We start from the raw sequence: 27,836 nt of genomic DNA, 5'->3' as shown, positions 1-27,836 counted from the left end.
CTCATCCTGTTGAATCTAACACCACCTCATCCTGTTGAAGGTAACACCACCTCATCCTGTTGAAGCTAACACCACAGCACCAGCTCATCCTGTTGAATCTAACACCACCCCATCCTGTTGAAGAAAGCACCACGGCGTTCATTCATTATCAGTATATCTTTGCTAACACACGTATATGTGACAGTACCAACTCCAACACATTGTTGTGACCCATATGTGACAGTACCAACTCCAACACATTGTTGTGACCCATATGTGACAGTACCAACTCCAACACATTGTTGTGGCCCATATGTGACAGTACCAACTCCAACACATTGTTGTAACCCATATGTGACAGTACCAACTCCAACACATTGTTGTGACCCATATGTGACAGTACCAACTCCAACACATTGTTGTGACCCATATGTGACAGTACCAACTCCAACACATTGTTGTGACCCATATGTGACAGTACCAACTCCAACACATTGTTGTGACCCATATGTGCCAGTACCAACTCCAACACATTGTTGTGACCCATATGTGACAGTACCAACTCCAACACATTGTTGTGACCCATATGTGACAGTACCAACTCCAACACATTGTTGTGACCCATATGTCCATGTTGAGGTTAAGGGTCATCAAGCTGACAACGTTAGAATCAACACCTGAAGGGTCCCAAACTCAACGGGGATAAAATGATCCAAACAAACACCCTTCTCAGGCCAGGTTGGGGAGAAACTACCCGCCTCAGTCTCAACAGCTGTGTTCCAAATGGTGCCCTATTTCCCTTTATAGTGCACTACTTTTGACCTGGGCCCATAGGGAATAGGGTGCACTACTTTTGACCAGGGCCCATAGGGAATAGGGTGCACTACTTTTAACCAGGGCACATAGGGAATAGGGTGCACTACTTTAGACCAGGGCCCAGAGGGAATAGGGTGCACTACTTTAGACCAAGGCCCATAGGGGATAGGGTGCACTACTTTAGACCAGGGCCCAGAGGGAATAGGGTGCACTACTTTAGACAAGGGCCCAGAGGGGATAGGCTGCACTACTTTAGACCAGGGCCCATAGGGAATAGGGTGCACTACTTTAGACAAGGGCCCATAGGGCATAGGGTCCACTACTCTAGACCAGGGCCCAGAGGGGATAGGCTGCACTACTTTAGACCAGGGCCCATAGGGCATAGGGTCCACTACTTTAGACCAGGGCCCAGAGGGCATAGGGTGCACCACTTTAGACCAGGGCCCAGAGGGAATAGGGTCCACTACTTTAGACCAGGGCCCATAGGGCATAGGGTCCACTACTTTAGACCAGGGCCCATAGGGCATAGGGTCCACTACTTTAGACCAAGGCCCAGAGGGAATAGGGTGTACTACTTTAGACCAGGGCCCATAGGGCATAGGGTCCACTACTTTAGACCAGGGCTCATAGGGCATAGGGTCCACTACTTTAGACCAGGGCCCAGAGGGAATAGGGTGCACTACTTTAGACCAGGGCCCATAGGGCATAGGGTCCACTACTTTAGACCAGGGCCCATAGGGCATAGGGTCCACTACTTTAGACCAGGGCCCAGAGGGAATAGGGTGCACTACTTTAGACCAGGGCCCATAGGGCATAGGGTCCACTACTTTAGACCAGGGCCCATAGGGCATAGGGTGCACTACTTTAGACCAGGGCCCATAGGGCATAGGGTGCACTACTTTAGACCAGGGCCCATAGGGCATAGGGTCCACTACTTTAGACCAGGGCCCATAGGGCATAGGGTCCACTACTTTAGACCAGGGCCCATAGGGCATAGGGTCCACTACTTTAGACCAGGGCCCATAGGGCATAGGGTCCACTACTTTAGACCAGGGCCCGTAGGGCATAGGGTCCACTACTTTAGACCAGGGCCCATAGGGCATAGGGTCCACTACTTTAGACCAGGGCCCAGAGGGAATAGGGTCCACTACTTTAGACCAGGGCCCATAGGGCATAGGGTCCACTACTTTAGACCAGGGCCCGTAGGGCATAGGGTCCACTACTTTAGACCAGGGCCCATAGGGCATAGGGTCCACTACTTTAGACCAGGGCCCGTAGGGCATAGGGTCCACTACTTTAGACCAGGGCCCATAGGGCATAGGGTCCACTACTTTAGACCAGGGCCCGTAGGGCATAGGGTCCACTACTTTAGACCAGGGCCCATAGGGCATAGGGTCCACTACTTTAGACCAGGGCCCAGAGGGAATAGGGTGCCTCAGAGTTTCATGCAGAACAGGAGATACTAAAGGAAATGCTAGTAGGTGTAATGTAGTAATGGTAGCCATTTTCCTTGTTTGTGTTGTGGGATCTTGTCTACATTGAGTTACCTGAGTGCATACCTGTAGCTTCACGTTTCGTTGGTTGTTTATTGTTTTGATAGATGAGTTTCAGGTGATTAAAATGATGTGGAACTCTACTCACGCTGCGCCTTGGTCTCATCTTTACGACGAGCGTGACATCCGATGGTCCGACAGACGCAAACTGTATCCAGCAGAAACACAGTAACTTTTTCCCAACTTGAAAAATACAAAAGACACGCCAGGGCACAGGGCCAGATGTGATCAGAGAGGACACAGGGCCAGATATGATCAGAGAGGACACAGGGCCAGATATGATCAGAGAGGGCACAGGGCCAGATATGATCAGAGAGGTCACAGGGCCAGATATGATCAGAGAGGACACAGGGCCAGATATGATCAGAGAGGGCACAGGAACAGATATGATCAGAGAGGTCACAGGGACAGATATGATCAGAGAGGGCACAGGGCCAGATGTGATCAGAGAGGGCACAGGGCCAGATATGATCAGAGAGGGCACAGGGCCAGATATGATCAGAGAGGGCACAGGGCCAGATGTGATCAGAGAGGGCACAGGGCCAGATGTGATCAGAGAGGGCACAGGGCCAGATGTGATCAGAGAGGGCACAGGGACAGATATGATCAGAGAGGGCACAGGGCCAGATGTGATCAGAGAGGGCACAGGGCCAGATGTGATCAGAGAGGGCACAGGGCCAGATGTGATCAGAGAGGGCACAGGGCCAGATGTGATCAGAGAGGGCACAGGGCCAGATGTGATCAGAGAGGGCACAGGGCCAGATGTGATCAGAGAGGGCACAGGGCCAGATATGATCAGAGAGGTCACAGGGCCAGATATGATCAGAGAGGTCACAGGGCCAGATATGATCAGAGAGGGCACAGGGCCAGATATGATCAGAGAGGGCACAGGGCCAGATGTGATCAGAGAGGGCACAGGGCCAGATGTGATCAGAGAGGGCACAGAGCCAGATGTGATCAGAGAGGGCACAGGGCCAGATATGATCAGAGAGGGCACAGGGCCAGATATGATCAGAGAGGTCACAGGGCCAGATATGATCAGAGAGGTCACAGGGCCAGATATGATCAGAGAGGGCACAGGGCCAGATGTGATCAGAGAGGGCACAGGGCCAGATGTGATCAGAGAGGGCACAGGGCCAGATGTGATCAGAGAGGGCACAGGGCCAGATATGATCAGAGAGGGCACAGGGCCAGATATGATCAGAGAGGTCACAGGGCCAGATATGATCAGAGAGGTCACAGGGCCAGATATGATCAGAGAGGGCACAGGGCCAGATATGATCAGAGAGGGCACAGGGCCAGATGTGATCAGAGAGGGCACAGGGCCAGATGTGATCAGAGAGGGCACAGGGCCAGATGTGATCAGAGAGGGCACAGGGCCAGATATGATCAGAGAGGTCACAGGGCCAGATATGATCAGAGAGGGCACAGGGCCAGATATGATCAGAGAGGTCACAGGGCCAGATATGATCAGAGAGGGCACAGGGCCAGATATGATCAGAGAGGTCACAGGGCCAGATATGATCAGAGAGGGCACAGGGCCAGATATGATCAGAGAGGTCACAGGGCCAGATATGATCAGAGAGGGCACAGGGCCAGATATGATCAGAGAGGGCACAGGGCCAGATATGATCAGAGAGGGCACAGGGCCAGATATGATCAGAGAGGGCACAGGGCCAGATGTGATCAGAGAGGGCACAGGGCCAGATGTGATCAGAGAGGGCACAGGGACAGATATGATCAGAGAGGACACAGGGCCAGATATGATCAGAGAGGACACAGGGCCAGATATGATCAGAGAGGTCACAGGGCCAGATAGGATCAGAGAAGGCACAGGGCCAGATCTCTTATTAGGGTATTTTGTTAGTGTCTAGCAGAGAGTCAATCAGCTCTTTAAAAATCAAGCTTCAACTGTTCAGAGCTGCCCTTCGTAATGTCATTAAAAACCCACATGGACTACGATAGAATCGATGTCCATGTCCTGGTGTAGTACATTCGGGAGCAGCTTTGTAATGTAATTTACTCGAGCTCCGGGAAAGGACATTGTTTTTGAACCAGGAACGGTCACATTTCTTACCATGGAGCTGCCCAAAATCACGGCTGGCATGAAGGAAGTGGAAATCCGCCCACTCCCACGCTTCACAGGATTCTGAGAACCCTTTATGAATGGGCGAGAGGCAGGATAACTTGAGCCCGTTGCTCCTTGCGCCTGGTGCAGGCTTCCGACAGATGGAGAACCCACGCTCGATCCATAGCAGGGACGAAAGGTTGCCGACGTCGACTTCGAAATCGTAGAAGTAGGCCGCGGACACAGGCACCCCCAGCGACAAAGGTGCAGGAAGATCAGGCTCCTGGACGGCTAAACTATTCGTTGTTTGTATCCACTCCGGGCCTCTCGTTGGGAGTGTAGACTGCTTCCACGGCTCGTGACATGCGACCGTCGTTGATTGCCTTGCCTCTCTTGCTGTGCTCCTTCGACTCCACTATCAGATGGCGGAGCTCAAGGCAACACCGGTCAGTCGGATATATCAACAAACGACAAGCCGGAGATGCATCCAACAAGCGCAAAAACCGTCTAGGCAACGGCATAGAAAATGTAAACATTCAACTCTGCGTTTTTCCCCAGTTTCTTACATAGGCCGGCAACCTGCGTGATCAAGGAAGCCACCTCAAGCCTATAAACCTCGGCAAGTAAACAATTGCCGCATTGGAACTCCGAGTGATCCCGTTTGTCCCGAAACAAATCGTAGTAGATACGGCTCATACAGCGCTGGAGCCTTTCATTAATTTCTCCAGACAAAGAGGGCTCCATTGGAAAACTCATCTGGTACCAACTTTGTTAGCTTGATAGCTAGCAGCTTAGCATCTCTGTCAAGCAGGCTTCAACCTGTCTGTTAATAGTGATTGCGGGACAAGAAAGTTCGGTATTCGTATTTAATGAATTAGTGGTTTTGTTTTAATCAAAAATAACAAACAGTGTTTTCCAGTGTACAATGTTCAGATGTGCACTCTGATGATGTATGAATCTGGTCTTCTTCTTCTTATCTTTTATCTGATAGGAGTGAAACCCGGCGTGGTCGTTGGCTGCAATAACCAATCCATGACAAGGACTGGCGAGTTGTGCTATCCGAGCTTCCGTTCTGCACACCACTGTTGTACTGCGCCGTTATTTACTTGTTTGTGGCACGCCTGTTAAATTACAAAATTCTTGCCATTCTCCTTCGACCGCTTTCATCAACGAGCTGTTTTCCCCCACAGGACTGCCACTGACTGGATGTTTTTTGTTTGTCACACCATTCTTGGTATAACCCTAAACATCGTCGTGCGTGAAAAGCCCAGGAGGTCATCAATTTCTGAGGTACTGGAACCGCCGCCCCCCCCCCCCTTGCACCGACGATCGTACCACGCTCAAGTCGCTCAGGTCACTAGTTTTTCCCCATTCTAACGTTCCATCAAACAGTAACTGAATGCCTCAATTCATGTCTGCCTGCTTTATATAGCAAGCCATGGCCATGTGACTCACATGGAGCGAACCATTTTCGTGAACGGGGGTGGTGTACCTAATAAACTGTCCGGTGAGTGTATATCTACTCTTTCCAAAATTGTATTCACAGTGAAAAAAAGGCCATGGCTTTTTGTAAATCCTTCAGCTATAGAGAAACACAAGGTTATGTTCTTGTATTCAATGCAATAGCAGGGTATAACACACAGAAACAGTTTCATTGCAAAAGTAAGATTAAAGCCAGGATTCAATCTGATCACCCCTTTTCGGCTAGGCACCTTTTAAATGTTCCTGTGTATGCACTTCATACGTCGGCTCAATTGGAAATTAGCTTTAGAGCGCGCTATTATGTGAATCTACCGCTGTTCGGATTGAATACCGGCCAAAAGTTGTCTCAGCAGTGTGTTTCAGCACCTTGGATAGCCCAGGCTGGTGTGAAAGACCAGACAGGCCAGGCTGGTGTGAAAGACCAGACAGGCCAGGCTGGTGTGAAAGACCAGACAGGCCAGGCTGGTGTGAAAGACCAGACAGGTCAGGCTGATGTGAAAGACCAGACAGGCCAGGCTGGTGTATAAGACCAGACAGGCCAGGCTGGTGTGAAAGACCAGACAGGCCAGGCTGGTGTGAAAGACCAGACAGGTCAGGCTGATGTGAAAGACCAGACAGGCCAGGCTGATGTGAAAGACCAGACAGGCCAGGCTGATGTGAAAGACCAGACAGGCCAGGCTGGTGTGAAAGACCAGACACACCAGGCTGATGTGCACCTGTCGATTGAGGAGTGTCAATGATCACTTGTCATAGTGTTAGGTTAAACCTACACCTAATATTATGCTTACCTAGAATACCTAATTAATTACAGTTGATAATTGCTTAAAGAAAACCAAATTGTTTTATATCTCCACAGTGGGACACGTAGACCTTGGTCTACATAGTAGGCTAATGAATTGGTTATTGGCTTGTTGGAATGATAAATTGTTATTTTGGCTGGGGAAGATTTTGTAGGCTGCTTAAAGAAATAAGTTTAAGCTAAAATAAATTAAACAAATTACATTCCTTCTAGTGAAGTGGCTTACTTGAGTTTTTCCCATTTTGGTAGGGATTCCACTTGAAAACCTCCATCTGTTTTGTCCTTAAGACAAAAATTGGATTACCAGGCATGGGCTACTCGTTATCAATTGGCCTGTAATGAGTTGTACTGTAGGCTAACTTTAGGGCATTGGTGTTTATTTCTAAGCTGGCTTTACTAGGAAGCAGGGGTCAGGAGTTTCCGTTTGGCACACGAGGCAGTATCTCATTGAACGAAGACTTGAGAGAAGGGAAGAGAAGCTCCTCGGGAACTGACAGAGAATTGGAATTTGGAACCTGGGCTTGGAATTTGGAACCTTTAGAACGTTGAGAAGATGGAACAGCTGGCACCACTGAGACATCCTGTGAAGATAGCGAACATTCCGTGGAGGAATAATAACCTGAGTCAGGTATACAAGGAGCCTCCTCTGTCGGAACAGGCGGAGACTGTCATCGGAGTTTACCTGTTGCTGATAGGTAGGTGGGTGCTGAATGTAAATTAGCAGACTATGCTTTAGCTTGGAGTTAACTCTGTAATGAAAAGGGCTATGCAAATGTATTATTATTCATATTGTGTGGTTGAATGCTATTGAGATAGAAGTATAAATGTACTGTACATTTCAGATAATACACGTTGTCAATATCCAAATGTGAACAATGTTGTTTACATATAGAAATCAGCACTCTGAATTTTTTTATATAATTTTTAAAAACAGAATCAAAAGTATCTGTTTGTATTTGAATATTGCAGTTCAGTTTGTATGTAGCCTACTTTGCAAATTACATAAAAATATATATTTTCAAGATGTTTTTTCAGATCTTATTTTGGATGCAAACGCAGGAACTATTTTTAAGTATTGTGAATTTTATTTATATGTAGTCCTATGACAAGCAGATACAGGAAATAGTGAATGAAGTGCTCCATTTTGATAGGTCAAGGACAAGAACAGTCATCTTGAATCCACCGGCCACTCATCTGGCTAATGGCTGATATAACCAAGTATCTGTTATCTTGAATCCATCGGCCACTCATCTGGCTAATGGCTGATATAACCAAGTAGCTGTTATCTTGAATCCACCGGCCACTCATCTGGCTAATGGCTGATATAACCAAGTATCTGTTATCTTGAATCCACCAGCCACTCATCTGGCTAATGGCTGATATAACCAAGTATCTGTTATCTTGAATCCACCGGCCACTCATCTGGCTAATGGCTGATATAACCAAGTATCTGTTATCTTGAATCCACCGGCCACTCATCTGGCTAATGGCTGATATAACCAAGTAGCTATTGTATAAGTGGCCATCATACCACAGCCCGATGGGTGGGGTTAGGGGAGGTTGGGGTGGAGGGAGACATGTTGGATGGGTGGGGTTAGGGGAGGTTGGGGGGTGGAGGGAGACATGTTGGATGGGTGGGGTTAGGGGAGGTTGGGGTGGAGGGAGACATGTTGGATGGGTGGGGTTAGGGGAGGTTGGGGTGGAGGGAGACATGTTGGATGGGTGGGGTTAGGGGAGGTGGGGGTGGAGGGAGACATGTTGGATGGGTGGGGTTAGGGGAGGTTGGGGTGGAGGAGACATGTTGGATGGGTGGGGTTAGGGGAGGTTGGGGTGGAGGGAGTCATGTTGGATGGGTGGGGTTAGGGGAGGTGGGGGTGGAGGGAGACATGTTGGATGGGTGGGGTTAGGGGAGGTTGGGGTGGAGGAGACATGTTGGATGGGTGGGGTTAGGGGAGGTTGGGGTGGAGGGAGTCATGTTGGATGGGTGGGGTTAGGGGAGGTTGGGGTGGAGGGAGTCATGTTGGATGGGTGGGGTTAGGGGAGGTGTGGGGAGGCTCACTTTTGTTATCTTTTTTTCATCTCTTTACATTCTCAATGTGTTGTTATGTTTTGTCTCTGTGATGCGAGCGAACTATTAAATGATATCAATTTGTGCATTGTGCATGTAGTCCCCCCCCCCCCGATCAAGAAAAATGAAAAAATCTATAAAGATTTGGTCACAAAAAAAGGGGTATGTCTCTCACCTAAGTCAACTGGTCAAGTACCTTTGTAGCCCTCTCTCTCCACCTCTCTAGGGGACGTGTAACCCTACGGCTGTGAGGCTCATGATCGGGTATGAGTGGAATGCTTTGAACGGTTGACCTTTGATCCTGTAACACCTTAAATGCCATCCCGGGAGGTGCAGGACCTCTAAATCTGTAAATAGAGACTTAAAAGAACAGGTGTGATTGGAAGCCATGCTGAGAAAAAAAAAGAATTTGCTACTGAGATAATTACTAAAATTAGTTTTATTTGCACCTGAGCTTTCCCCCTGAAAACAATTATCAGATATGATATTTTTCTGAATTGCTTCAGTAGGCCTATATCTGAATTTGTGTCTTGTATGTGGAATGTTTCAGTGAGTTTGTATGTCTCATCTCTTCTCCAGGTTGGCTGTCGTTGTTTGGCAACAGTCTAGTGATATTGGTGCTGTACAGACAGAGGGCCTCCCTGCTGCCTACAGACTTCCTCACGTTAAACCTGGCTATCTCGGACGCTAGCATCTCCATGTTCGGGTACTCCAGAGGGATCTTGGACATCTTTAACCTCTTCGGAGATGACGGCTTTTGGATCACCTGGATCTGGACCTGCCAGGTTAAGAGATACAACTTGATTGGTTGATTGATTGGTTGATTAGGTGGTTGGTTGGTTGGATAGTTGGTTGGTTAGTGCTATCCGGGATCTTTGGGACGTCCCTATCCTAAACGTACGGAAGACTATTAGGGCCAAATGAAGAGAAATAAATAAACTGCCAAGGTTGGTGGTACTTGTATTATTATTGTTGTTTGCATGATAGTACTTAAAAAAAAAGTGACACTATTTCCAGAATAAAGTGCCAATAACTAGAAAATAAAGTTGAAATTACATTTTGTGAAAAAAATTCAATTTTTCTAGAATAAAGTGCCAATATTTCTAGAATGAACTCGAAATGTAATTTCGAGAATAAAGTCTAAATATTGAGAATAAAGTCTCAGTTATATTTTAAGATTTAAGTAGGGGATTTGGTTAAGCATGTCTTCTTGGCTTCCTGTTGCTGTGAAACGCCTCAGTTAGATGACCTGGTGAAACTATACTTTAGAATTGGCTTTAGTAAGAAGGAAATTCTTTCTCTTTTATTTTATTTATTTTATCTTTATCTAACTAGGCAAGTCAGTTAAGAACAAATTCTTATTTTCAATGATGGCCTAGGAACAGTGGGTCAACTACCTTGTTCAGGGGCAGAACAACAGATGGACCCCCTTTTAGTGCATAAAATAGCCATATTATTATTAGGTATTAGGACCTGGAACAGAAGGAGCCGTGGTTGCATACATAGGTAGAGACGGGCGGGTTGTGTGTGTGTGTGTGCGTGTGTGTGTGTGTGTGTGTGTGTGTGTGTGTGTGTGTGTGTGTGTGTGTGTGTGTGTGTGTGTGTGTGTGTGTGTGTGTGTGTGTGTGTGTGTGTGTGTGTGTGTGTGGGTTGCAAAAAGTGGGGGTAAAATATACAAATGGCCATCGAAACTAATGAGCTGATCTGATACACTTGTTCAAACAGGCGTCACTCACGCTTATCAATATAGGGATCTAATAACTCACACACACACACACACACACACACACACACACACACACACACACACACACACACACACACACACACACACACACACACACACACACACACACACACACACACACACACACACACACACACACACACACACACACACACACACAGAGAAACAGACACACACAGAGAAACAGACACACACACACACACACACACACACACACACACACACACACACACACACACACCGAGTTTCCCCCTGGCAATTTCAGACTGTAGGAATAAACTCTTCTAAAGACCATGGTGCATTCTTGCCACTGTCACTGAACGCTGCGTAGCCTAGGTAACTATTAACGACTGTATCCGTGGTGATTTACTAACAGTAGTATTTTACCCCTTATTAAGGCAGCTATCCTTCTAACGACTATTGGCTAGTTGGCTACGCCAGCACACCCAACATAACTAATTATCTTGGGATCCTTGAGACCGGGGGCTATGTGTGTGCATGTCCCCATGTCAAATTCTCTACAACACCTCTATTTTACAGCCCATTATAAAACCCGTAGCAGCTCACTAGATCGAGTACCCTAACTTGTAGGCTAACTTGTAGGCTAACTTGTACCCTAACTTGTAGGCTAACTTGTAGGCTAACTTGTACCCTAACTTGTACCCTAACTTGTACCCTAACTTGTACCCTAACTTGTACCCTAACTTGTAGGCTAACTGGTAGGCTAACTTGTAGGCTAACTGGTAGGCTAACTTGTAGGCTAACTTGTAGGCTAACTTGTACCCTAACTTGTAGGCTAACTTGTAGGCTAACTTGTAGGCTGATGGTACGTTTTAGTGGGTAAGTGAAAGTCAATTATCTATCCAACGGCTGGGGGAGCACGGGGTATTACACAAGTGTCTGTAGGAGAAGAGGAAACTCACTGCATCTCCAGTGCTAGAGGCGTCACTACAGACCCTGGTTCGATTCCAGGCTGTATCACAACCGGGCCGCGATTGGGAGTCCCGTAGGGCGGCGCACAATTGGCCCAGCGTCGTCCGAGTTAGGGTTTGGCCCGGGCGGTAGGCCGTCATTGTAAATAAGAATTTGTTCTTAAACTGACTTGCCCTAGTTCAATACAAATTGCGTAAACCAAGCTAATCTGAGGCACTGTTTGAATATATGCTAATTTAGGCTACCACTGGTCTACCTTTTTAGAGGCTGTTAGGTTATAATAATGGAACCTAAAATTACTGTCTTAGAGGGGGCTTTAACCAAACCCCAGGCCCCCTGCTCAGTGGCAAGGTCCCTGACAGGGGTTTGGGGGGGGGGGGGGGGCAGCCCGACAGGACCCACAATCCTTTTCCACGCTATCCGTGACCTACAGTCACAGGATAATAAGCATAGACCTGTAAGTCTACTTCATTGGAAGTGCAGCGTATGTTAAACACCATGCCGTTACGCACAAGTTTGTAAGTTAACAATTTTGTTTCGACATATAGGCTGCTGGCTTAGCTGTTACTCTCTCATTTACTATGCACGGTGTCGGCATACGCAGGAGATTGACGATAACATTGTTTGCGAAATTCGAAGGCCGCCATGTCCTCACGCAACTTCACGTCTCTTCACAGTCTGACATCGCACCGTTGTTGTTAGAATGGTATTGCTTTGGGGATACCGTGTGTGTGTGTGTGTGTGTGTGTGTGTGTGTGTGTGTGTGTGTGTGTGTGTGTGTGTGTGTGTGTGTGTGTGCGTGCGTGCGTGCGTGCGTGCGTGCGTGCGTGCGTGCGTGCGTGCGTGCGTGCGTGCGTGCGTGTGTGTGTGTGTATTAGCCCCCCCGACCCACCTGTCTCTATACCTATGTACGGAACCACACGGGTGTGGCTGAAATAGCCAAATCCCCTCATTTGAAAGGTGTGTCCACATACCTTTTGTATATGTAGTGCATTATCTCAAAATGTAGTCTGAACACGGTGGAAGGACATTGATCATTTGAAATTTAAGAGGGACATTACACTATACACCACTTGAAAACGCATATTCATGATTATTCAACTGAATATTCATGTTTGGACATACAAAATTACCATAAATTGTAAAACATGTACCTCAGTCCTCATTTTAACAATGCTTACCTACCTATAAAATCCAATGAAGCAGACCTAAAAATATTGTTGGGATTAGTAACAATGCTATGTCTTTTCAAATTTGATCTCATGCTCTTCGGATTGTATAAGGCGCCAAAGTACCTTTCAACGATCAATGATTTATTCTATATTGGTCAAGATACTCATGGTGGTTTTAGACCCGTGATTGAGGGGGGCTTGGAGTCTAGAGTATAGTACCTGTGCTATTTTAGATTCATCTTTCCAGAAGAGTCCAAATGAGTCCTAGGCTAAACTAGACTAGGGCTCACCTGGAAAGAGCCAGAGTGAAGGAAGCCATTTTCTAATGTCTTGGACCAATCCAGATTAATGCAGTGAAGGAGTGGTAAGTGGAAACAGAGTGAGAAGGGGGATTAAGACTAGGACTAGTATTCATGTGGGTAGGAGGTTAATCTGTAATCAGATTATGGCTGTGGACCTTGGGGCCAGGGTTCCTGTACCATCTGTCAACAACCACATACTCATGGGAATCTGGTAGCCTGGTCACAGATCTGTTTGTTTTGCCAACAACCGTGGTTGTTGCAACAGCACAAACAGATCTGGGACCAGTTAAGAATTTGGGGATTCCATCTGAAAAACCATTAGGCAATATAATATGTTTAGGCAAGTACAGACAACAACGTTGGAGTCGTGTCTGTAGAGTGAACAGAACTGGAATTACAGGATTCCTTTACCTCAGATCAGTGTTGGAAAATAACGGCTGTGAATCCATAAGAAAGAAAACCTTCAAAATACAAAATTTTCAGTATGAAATCTTCAGTATGAAATACAGATCTTAACATTTGAATGTTTTCTGAGGCACAGAAATATGTAATTGAGCCCATTGTTGTGAGTGTGCTCAACCGTTAAGTGACTTCTCACGCTTCTGTGTTTATCTGAGCAGAGCTTAGAGGTAAGAGGTAGATGATTGTGGACTACAGAAAAAGGAGGACCGTGCACTCTCCCCATTCTCATCGACAGGGCTGTAGTGGAGCAGGTTGAGAGCTTCAAGTTCCTTGGTGTCCACATCACCAACAAACTATCATGATCCAAACACACCAAGACAGTTGTGAAGAGGGTACGACAAAGCCTATTCCCCCTTAGGAGAAAAGATTTGGCATGGGTCCTCAGATCTTTAAAAGGTTCTACAGCTACACCATTGAGAGCATCTTGACCGGTTGCATCACTGCCTGGTACGGCAACTGCTCGGCCTCCGACCGCAAGGCACGACAGAGGGTAGTGCGTACGGCCCAGTACATCACTGGGGCCAAGCTTCCTGCCATCCAGGACCTCTATACCAGGCGGTGTCAGAGGAGGGCCCTAAAAATTGTCAAAGACTCCAGCCACCCCAGTCATATACTGTTCTTTCTGATATTGCATGGCAAGCGGTACCGGAGCGTCAAGTCTAGGTCCAAAAGGCTTCTTAACAGCTTCTACCCCAAAAGACTCAATTACCTCAACTAACCGGTGCCCCCGCACATTGACTCTATACCGGTACCCCCTGTATTTAGCCTCGCTACTGTTATTTTGTTGTTGCTCCTTAATTAATTTTTTTTTAATAAAAAAAAAAAAAAAGAAAATCCTCAATTTTTTGGGGTAAAAAAAATACTTTTTTTCTTAAAACTACATTGTTAGTTAAGGGTTTGTAAGTAAGCATTTCACGGTAAGGTCTATCTATACCTGTTGTATTTGGCAGATGTGTCAAATAAAATTTGATTCGATTTTTGATTTGATTTTAAGAGGTTGTTTGCTGTTTTTGATGTAGACACACATGGCTCGTGCACTATCCCACTGAGAGATCAGGTTAACACCTGGGCTTTACCTCCCCTGAACTATAGGTAGACTACAGGTATTCTACATGTTGCTAACCACCATGTACTCACTTCCTAAGCCATGATGACAGAATGTTGTCACAACATAATACACACTCCACTGTCAGAGTAGGTTCACATTAGCCTGGTCCCAGATCTGTTGTTGACAACGCCTGCCAGAGTAGGTTCACATTAGCCTGGTCCCAGATCTGTTGGTGACAACGCCTGCCAGAGTAGGTTCACATTAGCCTGGTCCCAGATCTGTTGGTGACAACGCCTGCCAGAGTAGGTTCACATTAGCCTGGTCCCAGATCTGTTGCTGACAACGCCTGCCAGAGTAGGTTCACATTAGCCTGGTCCCAGATCTGTTGGTGACAACGCCTGCCAGAGTAGGTTCACATTAGCCTGGTCCCAGATCTGTTGGTGACAACGCCTGCCAGAGTAGGTTCACATTAGCCTGGTCCCAGATCTGTTGGTGACAACGCCTGCCAGAGTAGGTTCACATTAGCCTGGTCCCAGATCTGTTGTTGACAACGCCTGCCAGAGTTGTCAAGAGAGCACAAATAGATCTGGGATCAGGCTATTTTCAAATATGTCTCCGCCTGAAATAACGAACGCAAAGCAAGCTTAATATCTCAACATTTTGTTACAACGTTAACTATTTCATTTCCTGCTGCATCGGTATAGCCGGAGCCAAATCTACTTGAACTATATATTTCTTATATATATATATATATATATATATATATATTATATATATATTTGTTTGCCTGCCTCTGCTCCTCTCTCCCAGAGGGTTTTAACTCGCGACTGAAATAAATGTCATACTTGGTTGGTACTTTAGGAATTTCTGACTGCTTATTTATCTTAGTGAAGGTTAGCGCGTGGTCAAGGCCTGATATCCTGCTAGCTACTCTGTGAGAGGACCCTCTGTGAGATTTGGGACCTACAACAACATTGGTGTAACAATAACAGCCTCAGTACCAGTCACGGGCTGTGTCTGAAATGACCTGTGTAGAGAACTACGTTTCACCAGGGCCCACATAGGGTACATAGTCGTTCAGTATACAGGGAATACAGGTGCCATTTTGGGATCCAGTCTCCCTAACGTTATGAGAGAGTCTAAAGCTCAGAAGCGGAGATATAGAGATATAACCAGGGCTGTAGCTATATGTGTTATAATTAGGTTCGTGAGCAAAAAGGAAGGGAGAAGGGAGGCTTCCACACCCTTGTTCTAGAAAAAAAGCCTTACTTTATTATCTCACCTCTCCGCCATCGCTGTTATCTCAGGTTTTTAAGGGGAGGAGAGAAAAATATTGGGATAGGAAGAATTCCCCTCTCTTGTGTCTTTAAAGAGATGTGGAGGAAAGTAAAGTAGAGATGGAGGGAGGGAAAAAGAGAGTGTGTGAGAGAGAGAGAGCGAGAGAGGGTAAGTGGACAGTGAGTGAGAGAGTGAGACAGAAAGAGAGAAGTTGAGGGAAGGAGAGAGGGAGGGAGGGAGCAAACAGAGAAAAAGAGAGTGAGAGAGAGAGAGAGAGAGAGAGAGAGAGAGAGAGAGAGAGAGAGAGAGAGAGAGAGAGAGAGAGAGAGAGAGAGAGAGAGAGAGGGTAAGTGGAGTGAGTGAGAGAGTGAGAGAGTGAGACAGAAAGAGAGAAGTTGAGGGAAGGAGAGAGGGAGGGAGGGATCGAGACAGGCATGTGAGAAGTATTAGCAGATTACTGCATCAGAGAACGTGAAGGGACATGAACAGAAGTATTAGCAGATTACTGCATCAGAGAGCGTGACGGGACATGAACAGAACAGGTACATGTGGGACATTCCACCCGTCTCTGAGTGGCTCCACCAGGATGGGGACGTGGCGAGACCCTTTGGAGCTATTTAGAAGAGGACTTCAAGTTTGGGGTCAATTCCATTTCTGAAATTCCAATTTATAGTTTACTTCCTGAAATGACTGAATTGAAATGGAATTGACCCTGGAGGACATAAGCAGAGAGGATGCGGCTTCAACTGTACAGTATGATACTGTAGGCCTAGATGTCTGACCCAGGTTGAGGTACAGAGAATACTTTGGTACACAAATGGTCCTAAAACAGAGTTCCAATAGTAGACAATAGTCGCAAATTATTCCTTGATCAACTATAAGCCTACAGAGATATTGGCTCCAGGCAGGCTTGGTTTGCCATCGTTCGACCATCCTGACTTACAGATCACATTCTGTTTCTCTGCAAACACATTAGTCAGTTGGTTTCACCAGCCAAAGCCTGGGTTAGAGTTAAGGGTGTTCTGGCATAACCACACGTTCAAGGAAAGCCTGGAAGGAAAGTGCAGAAAAAGCCTGGAAATTATTTTAAGGTTAAAAGAGGCAGACAGGGTTAAAGCTGCAATATGTAACTTTTTTGGGAGACCTGACCAAATTCACATAGAAATGTGTGTTATAGATCTGTCCTTCTCATTGACAGCCAGTCTAAGAAGCAGTAGATCTGTTCTATGTGTGCTATTTCTATGTTTCTCGTTCTTAAGTTTTGTTTTTGCGTCTTTTACTTTCGGTTTTGTACACCAGCTACAAACAGCTGAAAATACAATATTTATGCTTATGGAAAACATATTTCACAACAGTTTAGATGGTACAATGATTCTCTACACTATACTTGCTTGTTTAGTCACATAAACTGAAATTAGGCGAACTATTAGAATATTAGCAACCAGGAAATGGCGGAGTGATTTCTGCACAGTGCAATCTTTGAGGCAGGCTGGGTTAAGGCTTGCACACATCACACCGAATGTGGATCTAGGATTCCTCTGACCATCATTCAGTAGGCTGTGTTTTAGGGAACATCCGCTGTAGACGTCTGACTGCCAACATGTTCATGTAATTATACATACAAAATCTGTTTGCACTCGGTTTGCAAATTACTGCAGGTACTCTGTCGAGAGGTGGTAAGTACTCTCACTGTTATTGTGTCTGAGCCTATAGGGTTAAGGGAAGAGTTCCCTATTGTGGTGTCTGAGCCTATAGGGTTAAGGGAAGAGTTCCCTATTGTGGTGTCTGAGCCTATAGGGTTAAGGGAAGAGTTCCCTATTGTTGTGTCTGAGCCTATAGGGTTAAGGGAAGAGTTCCCTATTGTTGTGTCTGAGCCTATAGGGTTAAGGGAAGAGTTCCCTATTGTGGTGTCTGAGCCTATAGGGTTATTAAGGGAAGAGTTCCCTATTGTTGTGCCTGAGCCTATAGGGTTAAGGGAAGAGTTCCCTATTGTTGTGTCTGAGCCTATAGGGTTAAGGGAAGAGTTCCCTATTGTTGTGTCTGAGCCTATAGGGTTAAGGGAAGAGTTCCCTATTGTGGTGTCTGAGCCTATAGGGTTAAGGGAAGAGTTCCCTATTGTGGTGTCTGAGCCTATAGGGTTAAGGGAAGAGTTCCCTATTGTGGTGTCTGAGCCTATAGGGTTAAGGGAAGAGTTCCCTATTGTGGTGTCTGAGCCTATAGGGTTAAGGGAAGAGTTCACTATTGTTGTGTCTGAGCCTATAGGGTTAAGGGAAGAGTTCCCTATTGTTGTGTCTGAGCCTATAGGGTTAAGGGAAGAGTTCCCTATTGTGGTGTCTGAGCCTATAGGGTTAAGGGAAGAGTTCCCTATTGTTGTGTCTGAGCCTATAGGGTTAAGGGAAGAGTTCCCTATTGTTGTGTCTGAGCCTATAGGGTTAAGGGAAGAGTTCCCTATTGTTGTGTCTGAGCCTATAGGGTTAAGGTAAGAGTTCCCTATTGTTGTGTCTGAGCCTATAGGGTTAAGGGAAGAGTTCCCTATTGTTGTGTCTGAGCCTATAGGGTTAAGGGAAGAGTTCCCTATTGTGGTGTCTGAGCCTATAGGATTAAGGGAAGAGTTCCCTATTGTGGTGTCTGAGCCTATAGGGTTAAGGGAAGAGTTCCCTATTGTTGTGTCTGAGCCTATAGGATTAAGGGAAGAGTTCCCTATTGTTGTGTCTGAGCCTATAGGGTTAAGGGAAGAGTTCCCTATTGTTGTGTCTGAGCCTATAGGGTTAAGGGAAGAGTTCCCTATTGTGGTGTCTGAGCCTATAGGGTTAAGGGAAGAGTTCCCTATTGTTGTGTCTGAGCCTATAGGGTTAAGGGAAGAGTTCCCTATTGTTGTGTCAGAGCCTATAGGGTTATTAAGGTAAGAGTTCCCTATTGTTGTGTCTGAGCCTATAGGATTAAGGGAAGAGTTTCCTATTGTGGTGTCTGAGCCTATAGGGTTAAGGGAAGAGTTCCCTATTGTTGTGTCTGAGCCTATAGGGTTAAGGGAAGAGTTCCCTATTGTTGTGTCTGAGCCTATAGGGTTAAGGGAAGAGTTCCCTATTGTGGTGTCTGAGCCTATAGGGTTAAGGGAAGAGTTCCCTATTGTTGTGTCTGAGCCTATAGGGTTAAGGGAAGAGTTCCCTATTGTTGTGTCAGAGCCTATAGGGTTATTAAGGTAAGAGTTCCCTATTGTTGTGTCTGAGCCTATAGGATTAAGGGAAGAGTTTCCTATTGTGGTGTCTGAGCCTATAGGATTAAGGGAAGAGTTCCCTATTGTGGTGTCTGAGCCTATAGGGTTATTAAGGGACGAGTATCCAGGCAGAAAGGGAAAAGACATGATTGACAGTAATGATATTACAGAAGCTCTAACAGCAGATCAAGAGTAATCAGTGACAGGGGAACCATGGGAACCCTTCTAAGGGTTCACCTCTAGGGTCACAACAGGATACAAGTCAAATCAAATGTTATTTGTCACATGCGCCAAATACAACAGCTGTAGTAGACCTTTACAGTGAAATGCTGACTTACAAGCCCTTAACCAACAATGCAGTTCTAAGAAAAATAAGTGATAAGTAAAAAAAAATATATATATATATATAAAAAACATAACATTTGAAAAATAACAAATAATTAAAGAGCAGCAGTAAAATAACAGGCACGGGTACAGAGTCAATGTGGGGGAGTACAGGTTAGTCGAGGTAGTTGAGGTAAAACTGCATATACATGTAGGTAGAGTTATTAAAGTGACTATGCATGGATAATAAACAGAGAGTAGCAGCAGCGTAAAAGACGGGGGACAATGCAAATAGTCCGGGTAGCCATTTGATTAGCTGTTCAGGAGTCTTATGGCTTGGGGGGTAGAAGCTGTTAAAAAGCCTTTTGGTCCTAGACTTGGCGCTCCGGTACCGCTTGCCGTGCGGTAGCAGAGAGAACAGTCTATGACTAGAGTGGCTGGAGTCTTTGACAATTTTTAGGGCCTTCCTCTGACACCGCCTGGTATAGAGGTCCTGGATGGCAGGAAGCTTGGCCCCAGTGATGTACTGGGCCGTACGCACCACCCTCTATAGGGCTATGCGGTCGGAGGTGAGCAGTTGTCATATCAGGCAGTGATGCAACCAGTCAGGATGCTCTCGGTGGTGAAGCTGTAGAACTTTATGAGGATCTGAGGACACATGCCAATTTTTTTCAGTCTCCTGAGGGGGAATAGGCTTTGTCGTGCCCTCTTCACGACTGTCTCGGTGTGTTTGGATCATGATAGTTTGTTGGTGATGTGGACGCCAAGGAACTTGAAGCTCTCAACCTGCTCCACTACAGCCCTGTCGATGAGAATGGGGGCGTGCTCGGTCCTCCTTTTCCTGTAGTCCACAATCATCTCCTTTTTCTCGATCACGTTGAGGGAGAGGTTGTTATCCTCGCACCTCCGTCAGGAAGTCTATAAACAAGTTGCAGAGGGAGGTGTTTAGTCCCAGGATCCTTAACTTAGTGATGAGCTTTGAGGGCACTATGGTGTTGAACGCTGAGCTGTAGTCAATGAACAGCATTCTCACGTAGGTGTTCCTTTTGTCCCGGTGGGAAAGGGCAGTGTGGAGTGCAATAGAGATTGCATCATCTGTAGATCTTTTGGGGTGGTATGCAAATTGGAGTGGGTCTAGGGTTTCTGGGATAATGGTGTGGATGTGAGCCATGACCAGCCTTTCAAAGCACTTCATGGCTACAGACGTGAGTGCTACGGGTCAGTAATCATTTAGGCAGGTTACCTTAGTGTTCTTGGGCACAGGGACTGTGGTGGTCTGCTTGAAACATGTTGGTATTACAGACTCGGACAGGGAGAGGTTGAACATGCCAGTTGGTCAGCGCATGCTCGGAGTACACATCCTGGTAATCTGTTTGGCCCTCCGGCCTTGTGAATGTTGACCTGTTTAAAGGTCTTACTCACATCGGCTATGGAGAGCGCGATCACACAGTCGTCCGGAACAACTGATGCTCTCATGCATGCTTCAGTGTTGCTTGCCTCGAAGCGAGCGTAGAAGTAATTTATCTCCTTTGTAGTCTGTAACAGTTTTCAAGCCCTGCCACAGCCGACGAGCGTCAGAGCTGGTGTAGTAGCCGGTGTCGTAGCCAGTGTAGTACGTACAGGCCCTGAAGCTAAGTCATTCTCTGATACAACCAAAATCGAAGTATTATGCTATCCGATACAGACCAGAACAAAGTGTTATATTACCTGATACAGACCAGAGCAAAGTGTTATATTACATGATACATACCAGAGTAAAGTGTTTTATTATCTGATACAGACCAGAGTCAGCAAAAACAAACTAAATGGTCCCGCCCCTAGGGAAAGGATGCTTCCAGTAACCTGTCAGTCATCACTGAGTGACAGGTAGAGACAGCCAGTCATTATCAGATGTGAACCAATAGCTTACTGACCCTCCCCCTATCTCCTCTCCTATAGGTTGATGGCTTCTTCACCTTGTTGTTTGGCCTGGCCAGCATCAACACCCTGACTGTCATCAGTGTCACCAGATACATCAAGGGATGCCAACCTAACAAAGGTCAGAATAACATATAAATTATAAGACAAAGAACAGAATAACATATAAATTATAAGACAAAGGTCAGAATAACATATCAATTATAAGACAAAGAACAGAATAACATATCAATTATAACAGCTAAAGTAGGTTGACAAAATGCTGGTAACTTCCTCCGAATTCCCAGGTTTTCACAAAATTCCGTTTTATGACTAAAATCAAATCAAATCAAACTTTATTTGTCACATGCGCCAAATACAACAAGTGTTGACCTTATCGTGAAATGCTTACTTACAAGCCCTTAACCAACAGTGCAGTTCAAGAAGAGTTAAGAAAATATTAGTAAAAAAATTATAAAAATTAACACAATAAAATAACTGCCTTGTTTAGGGGCAGAATGACACATTTTTACCTTGTCAGCTCTGGGATTTGATCCAGCAACCTTTCGGTTGATAGTCCAACGCTCTAACCACTAGACTACCTGCCGCCCAACGCTCTAACCACTAGGCTACCTGCTCTAACCACTAGGCTACCTGCCGCCCAACGCTCTAACCACTAGGCTACCTGCCGCCCAACGCTCTAACCACTAAGCTACCTGCTCTAACCACTAGGCTACCTGCCGCCCAACGCTCTAACCACTAGGCTACCTGCCGCCCAACGCTCTAACCACTAGGCTACCTGCCTCCCAACACTCTAACCACTAGGCTACCTGCCGCCCAACGCTCTAACCACTAGGCTACCTGCTTCCCAACGCTCTAACCACTAGGCTACCTGCCTCCCAACGCTCTAACCACTAGGCTACCTGCCGCCCAACGCTCTAACCACTAGGCTACCTGCCGCCCAACGCTCTAACCACTAGGCTACCTGCCGCCCAACGCTCTAACCACTAGGCTACCTGCCGCCCAACGCTCTAACCACTAGGCTACCTGCCGCCCAACGCTCTAACCACTAGGCTACCTGCCGTCCCTACGCTCTAACCACTAGGCTACCTGCCGCCCAACGCTCTAACCACTAGGCTACCTGCCGCGCAACGCTCTAACCACTAGGCTACCTGCCGCCCAACGCTCTAACCACTAGGCTACCTGCCGCCCAACGCTCTAACCGCTAGGCTACCTGACGCCCAACGCTCTAACCACTAGGCTACCTGCCGCCCAACGCTCTAACCGCTAGGCTAAGTGCCGCCCAACGCTCTAACCGCTAGGCTACCTGCCGCCCAACGCTCTAACCACTAGGCTAAGTGCCGCCCAACGCTCTAACCACTAGGCTACCTGCCGTCCCTACACTCTAACCACTAGGCTACCTGCCGCCCAACGCTCTAACCACTAGGCTACCTGCCTCCCAACGCTCTAACCACTAGGCTACCTGCCTCCCAACGCTCTAACCACTAGGCTACCTGCCTCCCAACGCTCTAACCACTAGGCTACCTGCCGCCCAACGCTCTAACCACTAGGCTACCTGCCGCCCAACGCTCTAACCACTAGGCTACCTGCCGCCCAACGCTCTAACCACTAGGCTACCTGCCGCCCAACGCTCTAACCACTAGGCTACCTGTCTCCCAACGCTCTAACCACTAGGCTACCTGCCGCCCAACGCTCTAACCACTAGGCTACCTGCCGCCCAACGCTCTAACCACTAGGCTACCTGCCGCCCAACGCTCTAACCACTAGGCTACCTGCCGCCCAACGCTCTAACCACTAGGCTACCTGCCGTCCCTAATAACTATCAACAGCAAACTTAGGAAATTCCTCTGCATTATCATTAACAGCAGACTTGTACATTTCCTCAGTGAAAACTGAGCAAATGTCCAATTGGCTTTTTAACAAATTACCGTACGACAAACCACATATTCACCCTAATTCACCCTAATTGACAAACAAACCAACAAACAAAGGCAAAGTCTTATCATACTTTGTTGATTTAAAAAAAAGCTTGACTCAATCTGGCATGTTGGTCTGCTGTACAAATTGATGGAAAGTGGTGTTGGGGGAAAAATATACGACATTATAAAATCCATGTACACAAACAACAAGTGTGCAGTTAAAATTGGCAAAAAATACACACATTTCTTCTCACAGGGCCATGGGGTAAGACAGGGATGCAGCTTAAGCCCCACCCTCTTCAACATACTGTATATATCAATGAATTGGCGAGGGCACTAGAACAGTCTGCAGCACCCGGCCTCACCCTACTAGAATCTGAGGTCAAATGTCTACTGTTTGCTGATGATCTGGTGCTTCTGTCCCCAACCAAGGAGGGCCTACAGCAGCACCTAGTTCTTCTGCACAGATTCTGTCAGACCTGGGCCCTAACAGTAAGTCTCAGTAAGACAAAAATAATGGTGTTTCATAAAAGGTCCAGTTGCCAGGACAACAACTACAAATTCCATCTAGACACCGTTGCTCTGGATCTGGCTAAAAAAATACTAGAATCAGTTAAAGAACCCATTGTCCTTTATGGTTGTGATGTCTGGGGTCCGCTCACCAACAAAGAATTCACAAAATGGGATAAACACCAAATTGAGACTGCATGCAGAATTCTGCTAAAATATCCTCCTCGTACAACGTAAAACACCAAATAATACATGTAAAGCAGAATTAGGCTGGTACCAGTTAATTGCCAAAATCCCCAAAATAGCCGTTAAATTCTACAACCACCTAAAAGAAAGCGATTCCCAAACCTTCCATAACAAGGCCATCACCTACAGAAATATTCACCTGGAGAAGACTTGCATAAAGTCCAGGGAAGTTCCTTGAGGGCCGTTGTGGTATCGGCTTGAGGGGGGGGTTGTACACGGCCGTGACCATAATCAAAGTAAAGTCTCTTCGGAGAAAACACAGTCAGTATTGGATTGTGAGGTATTCTAGGTCGGGTGAACAAAAGGACTTAATAATATTAGAGAGAATGATTTATTTCAGCTTTTATTTCTTTCATCACATTCCCAGTGGGTCAGAAGTTTACATACACTCAATTAGTATTTGGTAGCATTGCCTTTAAATTGTTTAACTAGGGTCAAACATTTCAGGTAGCCTTCCACAAGCTTCCCACAGTAAGTTGGGTGACGTTTGGCCCATTCCTCCTGACAGAGCTGGTGTAACTGAGTCAGGTTTGTAGGCCTCCTTGCTCGCACACGCTTTTTCAGTTCTGCCCACAAATATTCTATGGGATTGAGGTCAGGGCTTTGTGATGGCCACTCCAATACCTTGACTTTCTTGTCCTTAAGCCATTATGCCACAACTTTGGAAGTATGCTTGGGGTCATTGTCCATTTGGACCTAGGAGACAGAACGCGTCTCCTTCCTGAGCGGTATGATGGCTGCATGGTCCCATGGTGTTTATACTTGCGTACTATTGTTTGTACAGATGAACGTGGTACCTTCAGGCGTGTGGAAATTGCTCCCAAAGATGAACCAGACTTGTGGAGGTCTAAAAAAAAATTCTGAGGTCTTGGCTGATTTCTTTTGGTTTTCCCATGATATCAAGCAAAGAGGCACCGAGTTTGAAGGTAGGCCTTGAAATACATCCACAGGTACACCTCCAATTGACTCAAATAATATCAATTAGCCTATCAGAAGCTTCTAAAGCCATGACATAATTTTCTGGAATTTTCCAAGCTGTTTAAAGTCAACAGTCAACTTAGTGTATGTAAACTTCTGACCCACTGGAATTGTGATACAGCGAATTATAAGTGAAATAATCTGTCTGTAAACAATTGTTGTAAAAATGACTTGTGTCATGCACAAAGTAGATGTCCTAACCGACTTGCCAAAACTATAGTTTGTTAACAAGACATTTGTGGAGGTTGAAAAACAAGTTTTAATGACTCCAACTTAAGTGTATGTAAACTTCCGACTTCAACTGTACACCCCCACCCTTCTTCTTCTTCCGGAGAGATGTTTATTCTTGTCGGCGCGATGAACTGAGAATCCAGTTGGACCGACTCCAAACAGTATATCCCAGAGAGAGACATGTTTCCGTGAAACAGAGTATGTTACAATCCCTGATGTCTCTCTGGAAAGAAGTTAACGTGCGACCCATAGGGCCTGGTCAAAAGTAGTGCACTAAATAGGGAAGATGGTGTCAGCCCTGGTCAAAAGTAGTGCACTAAATAGGGAAGATGGTGTCAGCCCTGGTCAAAAGTAGTGCACTAAATAGGGAACATGGTGTCAATTGGGGAGTCACATTCCAGTAGGTCTTATCTGACAAGAGAAGAAAGAGGGTGATGTATGTTGTTCTCGCTGTTAATGGGCTGTCATTACTGCCTGGATTTATGGAAGGAAATTACTGTGTGATTAATGATAACTATTATAGTACGTTCTCTACACCAGACCTGACAATTAACTTCATTTGAGGTTGAGGTTGAGGTGAGGAATGTCTTAACTAGTAATAATAGAATAACTGCCTCTGTTAACTTCTGTTGTTATCACTCTATGGTGGGTTGATTGCTCGGAAGGGGAGGTTTTACAGTATGTTTTGAGGTTATTCAGAAAAATGTCATCATGGCTGACATCTTGGGTAGAGTAGGCTATTCATCAATCAATTGTATGCAATTTAATACATTTGTTTTTTTAGTTCGTCAGTTGACTGGATCTTGTACTGTATCTGTTATTATTTGATTATGTGCTAAATGTCTTTCGTAAGTCAACTCACATTGAAATTATTTGAAATTGATCGGTCAGATTGGCCTTCAATACCTTCAATTAGACTATTGTGTTACATCATTTACCAAGGAGGCACTAAAAAGCATATCACCTCATACCGGATTCACACAGCATGTCCTGTAGTCAGATATACGTGACTGATTAATTATGTTTGGTCATTGGAAGCACACCATCACAACAATCGATGCTTTCTCTTCTCACTGAATACAAATCCATATGTACTTTGTCCAGAAAGGTTCTTTTCAGTGGGAGTGATTTATAAGCGCTTGCCGGGTGGCGCCTGAAAAAGAGACTCATTGTTCATAAAATGTCACAGTCTGACATTCATAACTGTAACTGGGGTGGAAAATATTCTGGACTTTAACGTGCCAGCCTCCCTCCAACTTTTCCTGTCGCGTGTTTGCGGAGGAATATCATTTTGGAAATCAGAGCCCTTTTAGAGAGGGTGACACACTGATCTAGGATCAGGGACTACACAGAAAAACAAATGGTTCTATATTGCACCAGATAAGGGTTCATTGGCTTGTAACCATAACAGAACCCTTTTTGGTGCTGTATAGAATCTTTTTTTGAAGGTTCTATAAAGAATCATGCTTATAAGGTTCTAAATGGAACCTGTATGATGCTATAAAGAACTTTCCTAAGGTTCCTCTAAAGAACTATTAAAAAAGGTTCTATATAGCAACAAAAATTGTTCCGCTATGGTTACAACCCTTTTTGGGCAATTTAGAACCCTTTTAAATGGTTCTTTATAGAACGTTTATGGAAAATGGTACTATAAAGAACCTTTCTCAATCGCAAAGGTTCTACACATAATCTTTTGAAGAACAATACAGGCTTTTTTTAAATTCAGGGAAAAGTTGAGGGTGACTGCAGGATTATAGGGAAATGTTGAGGGTGACTGTAGGATTATAGGGGAATGTTGAGGGTGACTGCAGGATTATAGGGAAATATTGAGAGTGACTGCAGGATTATAGGGAAATATTGAGAGTGACTGCAGGATTATAGGGAAATGTTGAGGGTGACTGCAGGATTATGGGGAAATGTTGAGGGTGACTGCAGGATTATAGGGAAACGTTGAGGGTGACTGCAGGATTATAGGGAAAAATTGAGGGTGACTGCAGGATTAAAGGGAAATGCTGAGGGTGACTGCAGGATTATAGGGAAATGTTGAGGGTGACTGTAGGATTATAGGGAAATGTTGAGGGTGACTGCAGGATTATAGGGAAATATTGAGGGTGACTGCAGGATTATAGGGAAATATTGAGGGTGACTGCAGGATTAAAGGGAAATGTTGAGGGTGACTGCAGGATTAAAGTGAAATGTTGAGGGTGACTGCAGGATTAAAGTGAAATGTTGAGGGTGACTGCAGGAGTATAGGGAAATGTTGAGGGTGACTGCAGGATTAAAGGGAAATGTTGAGGGCAACTGCAGGATTATAGGGAAATATTGAGGGTGACTGCAGGATTATAGGGGAATATTGAGGGTGACTGCAGGATTATAGGGAAATATTGAGGGTGACTGCAGGATTAAAAGGAAATGTTGAGGGTGACTGTAGGATTATAGGGAAATATTGAGGGTGACTGCAGGATTATAGGGAAATATTGAGGGTGGCTGCAGGATTAAAAGGAAATGTTGAGGGTGACTGCAGGATTAAAGTGAAATGTTTAGGGTGACTGCAGGATTAAAGTGAAATGTTGAGGGTGACTGCAGGATTATAGGGAAATGTTGAGGGTGACTGCAGAATTATAGGGAAATGTTGAGGGTGACTGCAGGATTAAAGGGAAATGTTGAGGGTGACTGCAGAATTATAGGGAAATGTTGAGGGTGACTGCAGGGTTATGGGGAAATGTTGAGGGTGACTGCAGGATTATAGGGAAATGTTGAGGGTGACTGTAGGATTATAGGGAAATGTTG

The 27,836-nt window shown here is 45.7% G+C and overlaps 1 protein-coding gene across 1 annotated transcript in view; it reads left to right on the top strand.

The window, feature by feature from the left end:
- Positions 1-7,125: 7,125 nt before the first annotated feature.
- The window catches only part of LOC139569687 (visual pigment-like receptor peropsin), a 28,302-nt gene continuing 7,591 nt past the window's right edge, over positions 7,126-27,836 (top strand). Inside the window, exons 1-3 of the mRNA XM_071391095.1 lie at positions 7,126-7,392; positions 9,345-9,550; positions 21,184-21,283. Coding sequence (XP_071247196.1) covers positions 7,251-7,392; positions 9,345-9,550; positions 21,184-21,283 — 448 coding nt within the window. The 5' untranslated portion in view covers positions 7,126-7,250. The remainder of the gene's footprint in view (positions 7,393-9,344; positions 9,551-21,183; positions 21,284-27,836) is intronic.

Source organism: Salvelinus alpinus, chromosome 3 (assembly GCF_045679555.1).
Source record: "Salvelinus alpinus chromosome 3, SLU_Salpinus.1, whole genome shotgun sequence".
Taxonomy (NCBI): domain Eukaryota; kingdom Metazoa; phylum Chordata; class Actinopteri; order Salmoniformes; family Salmonidae; genus Salvelinus; species Salvelinus alpinus.
Note: the sequence above shows the minus strand (reverse complement) of the source record. Positions and strands in the feature narration are given on the sequence as shown.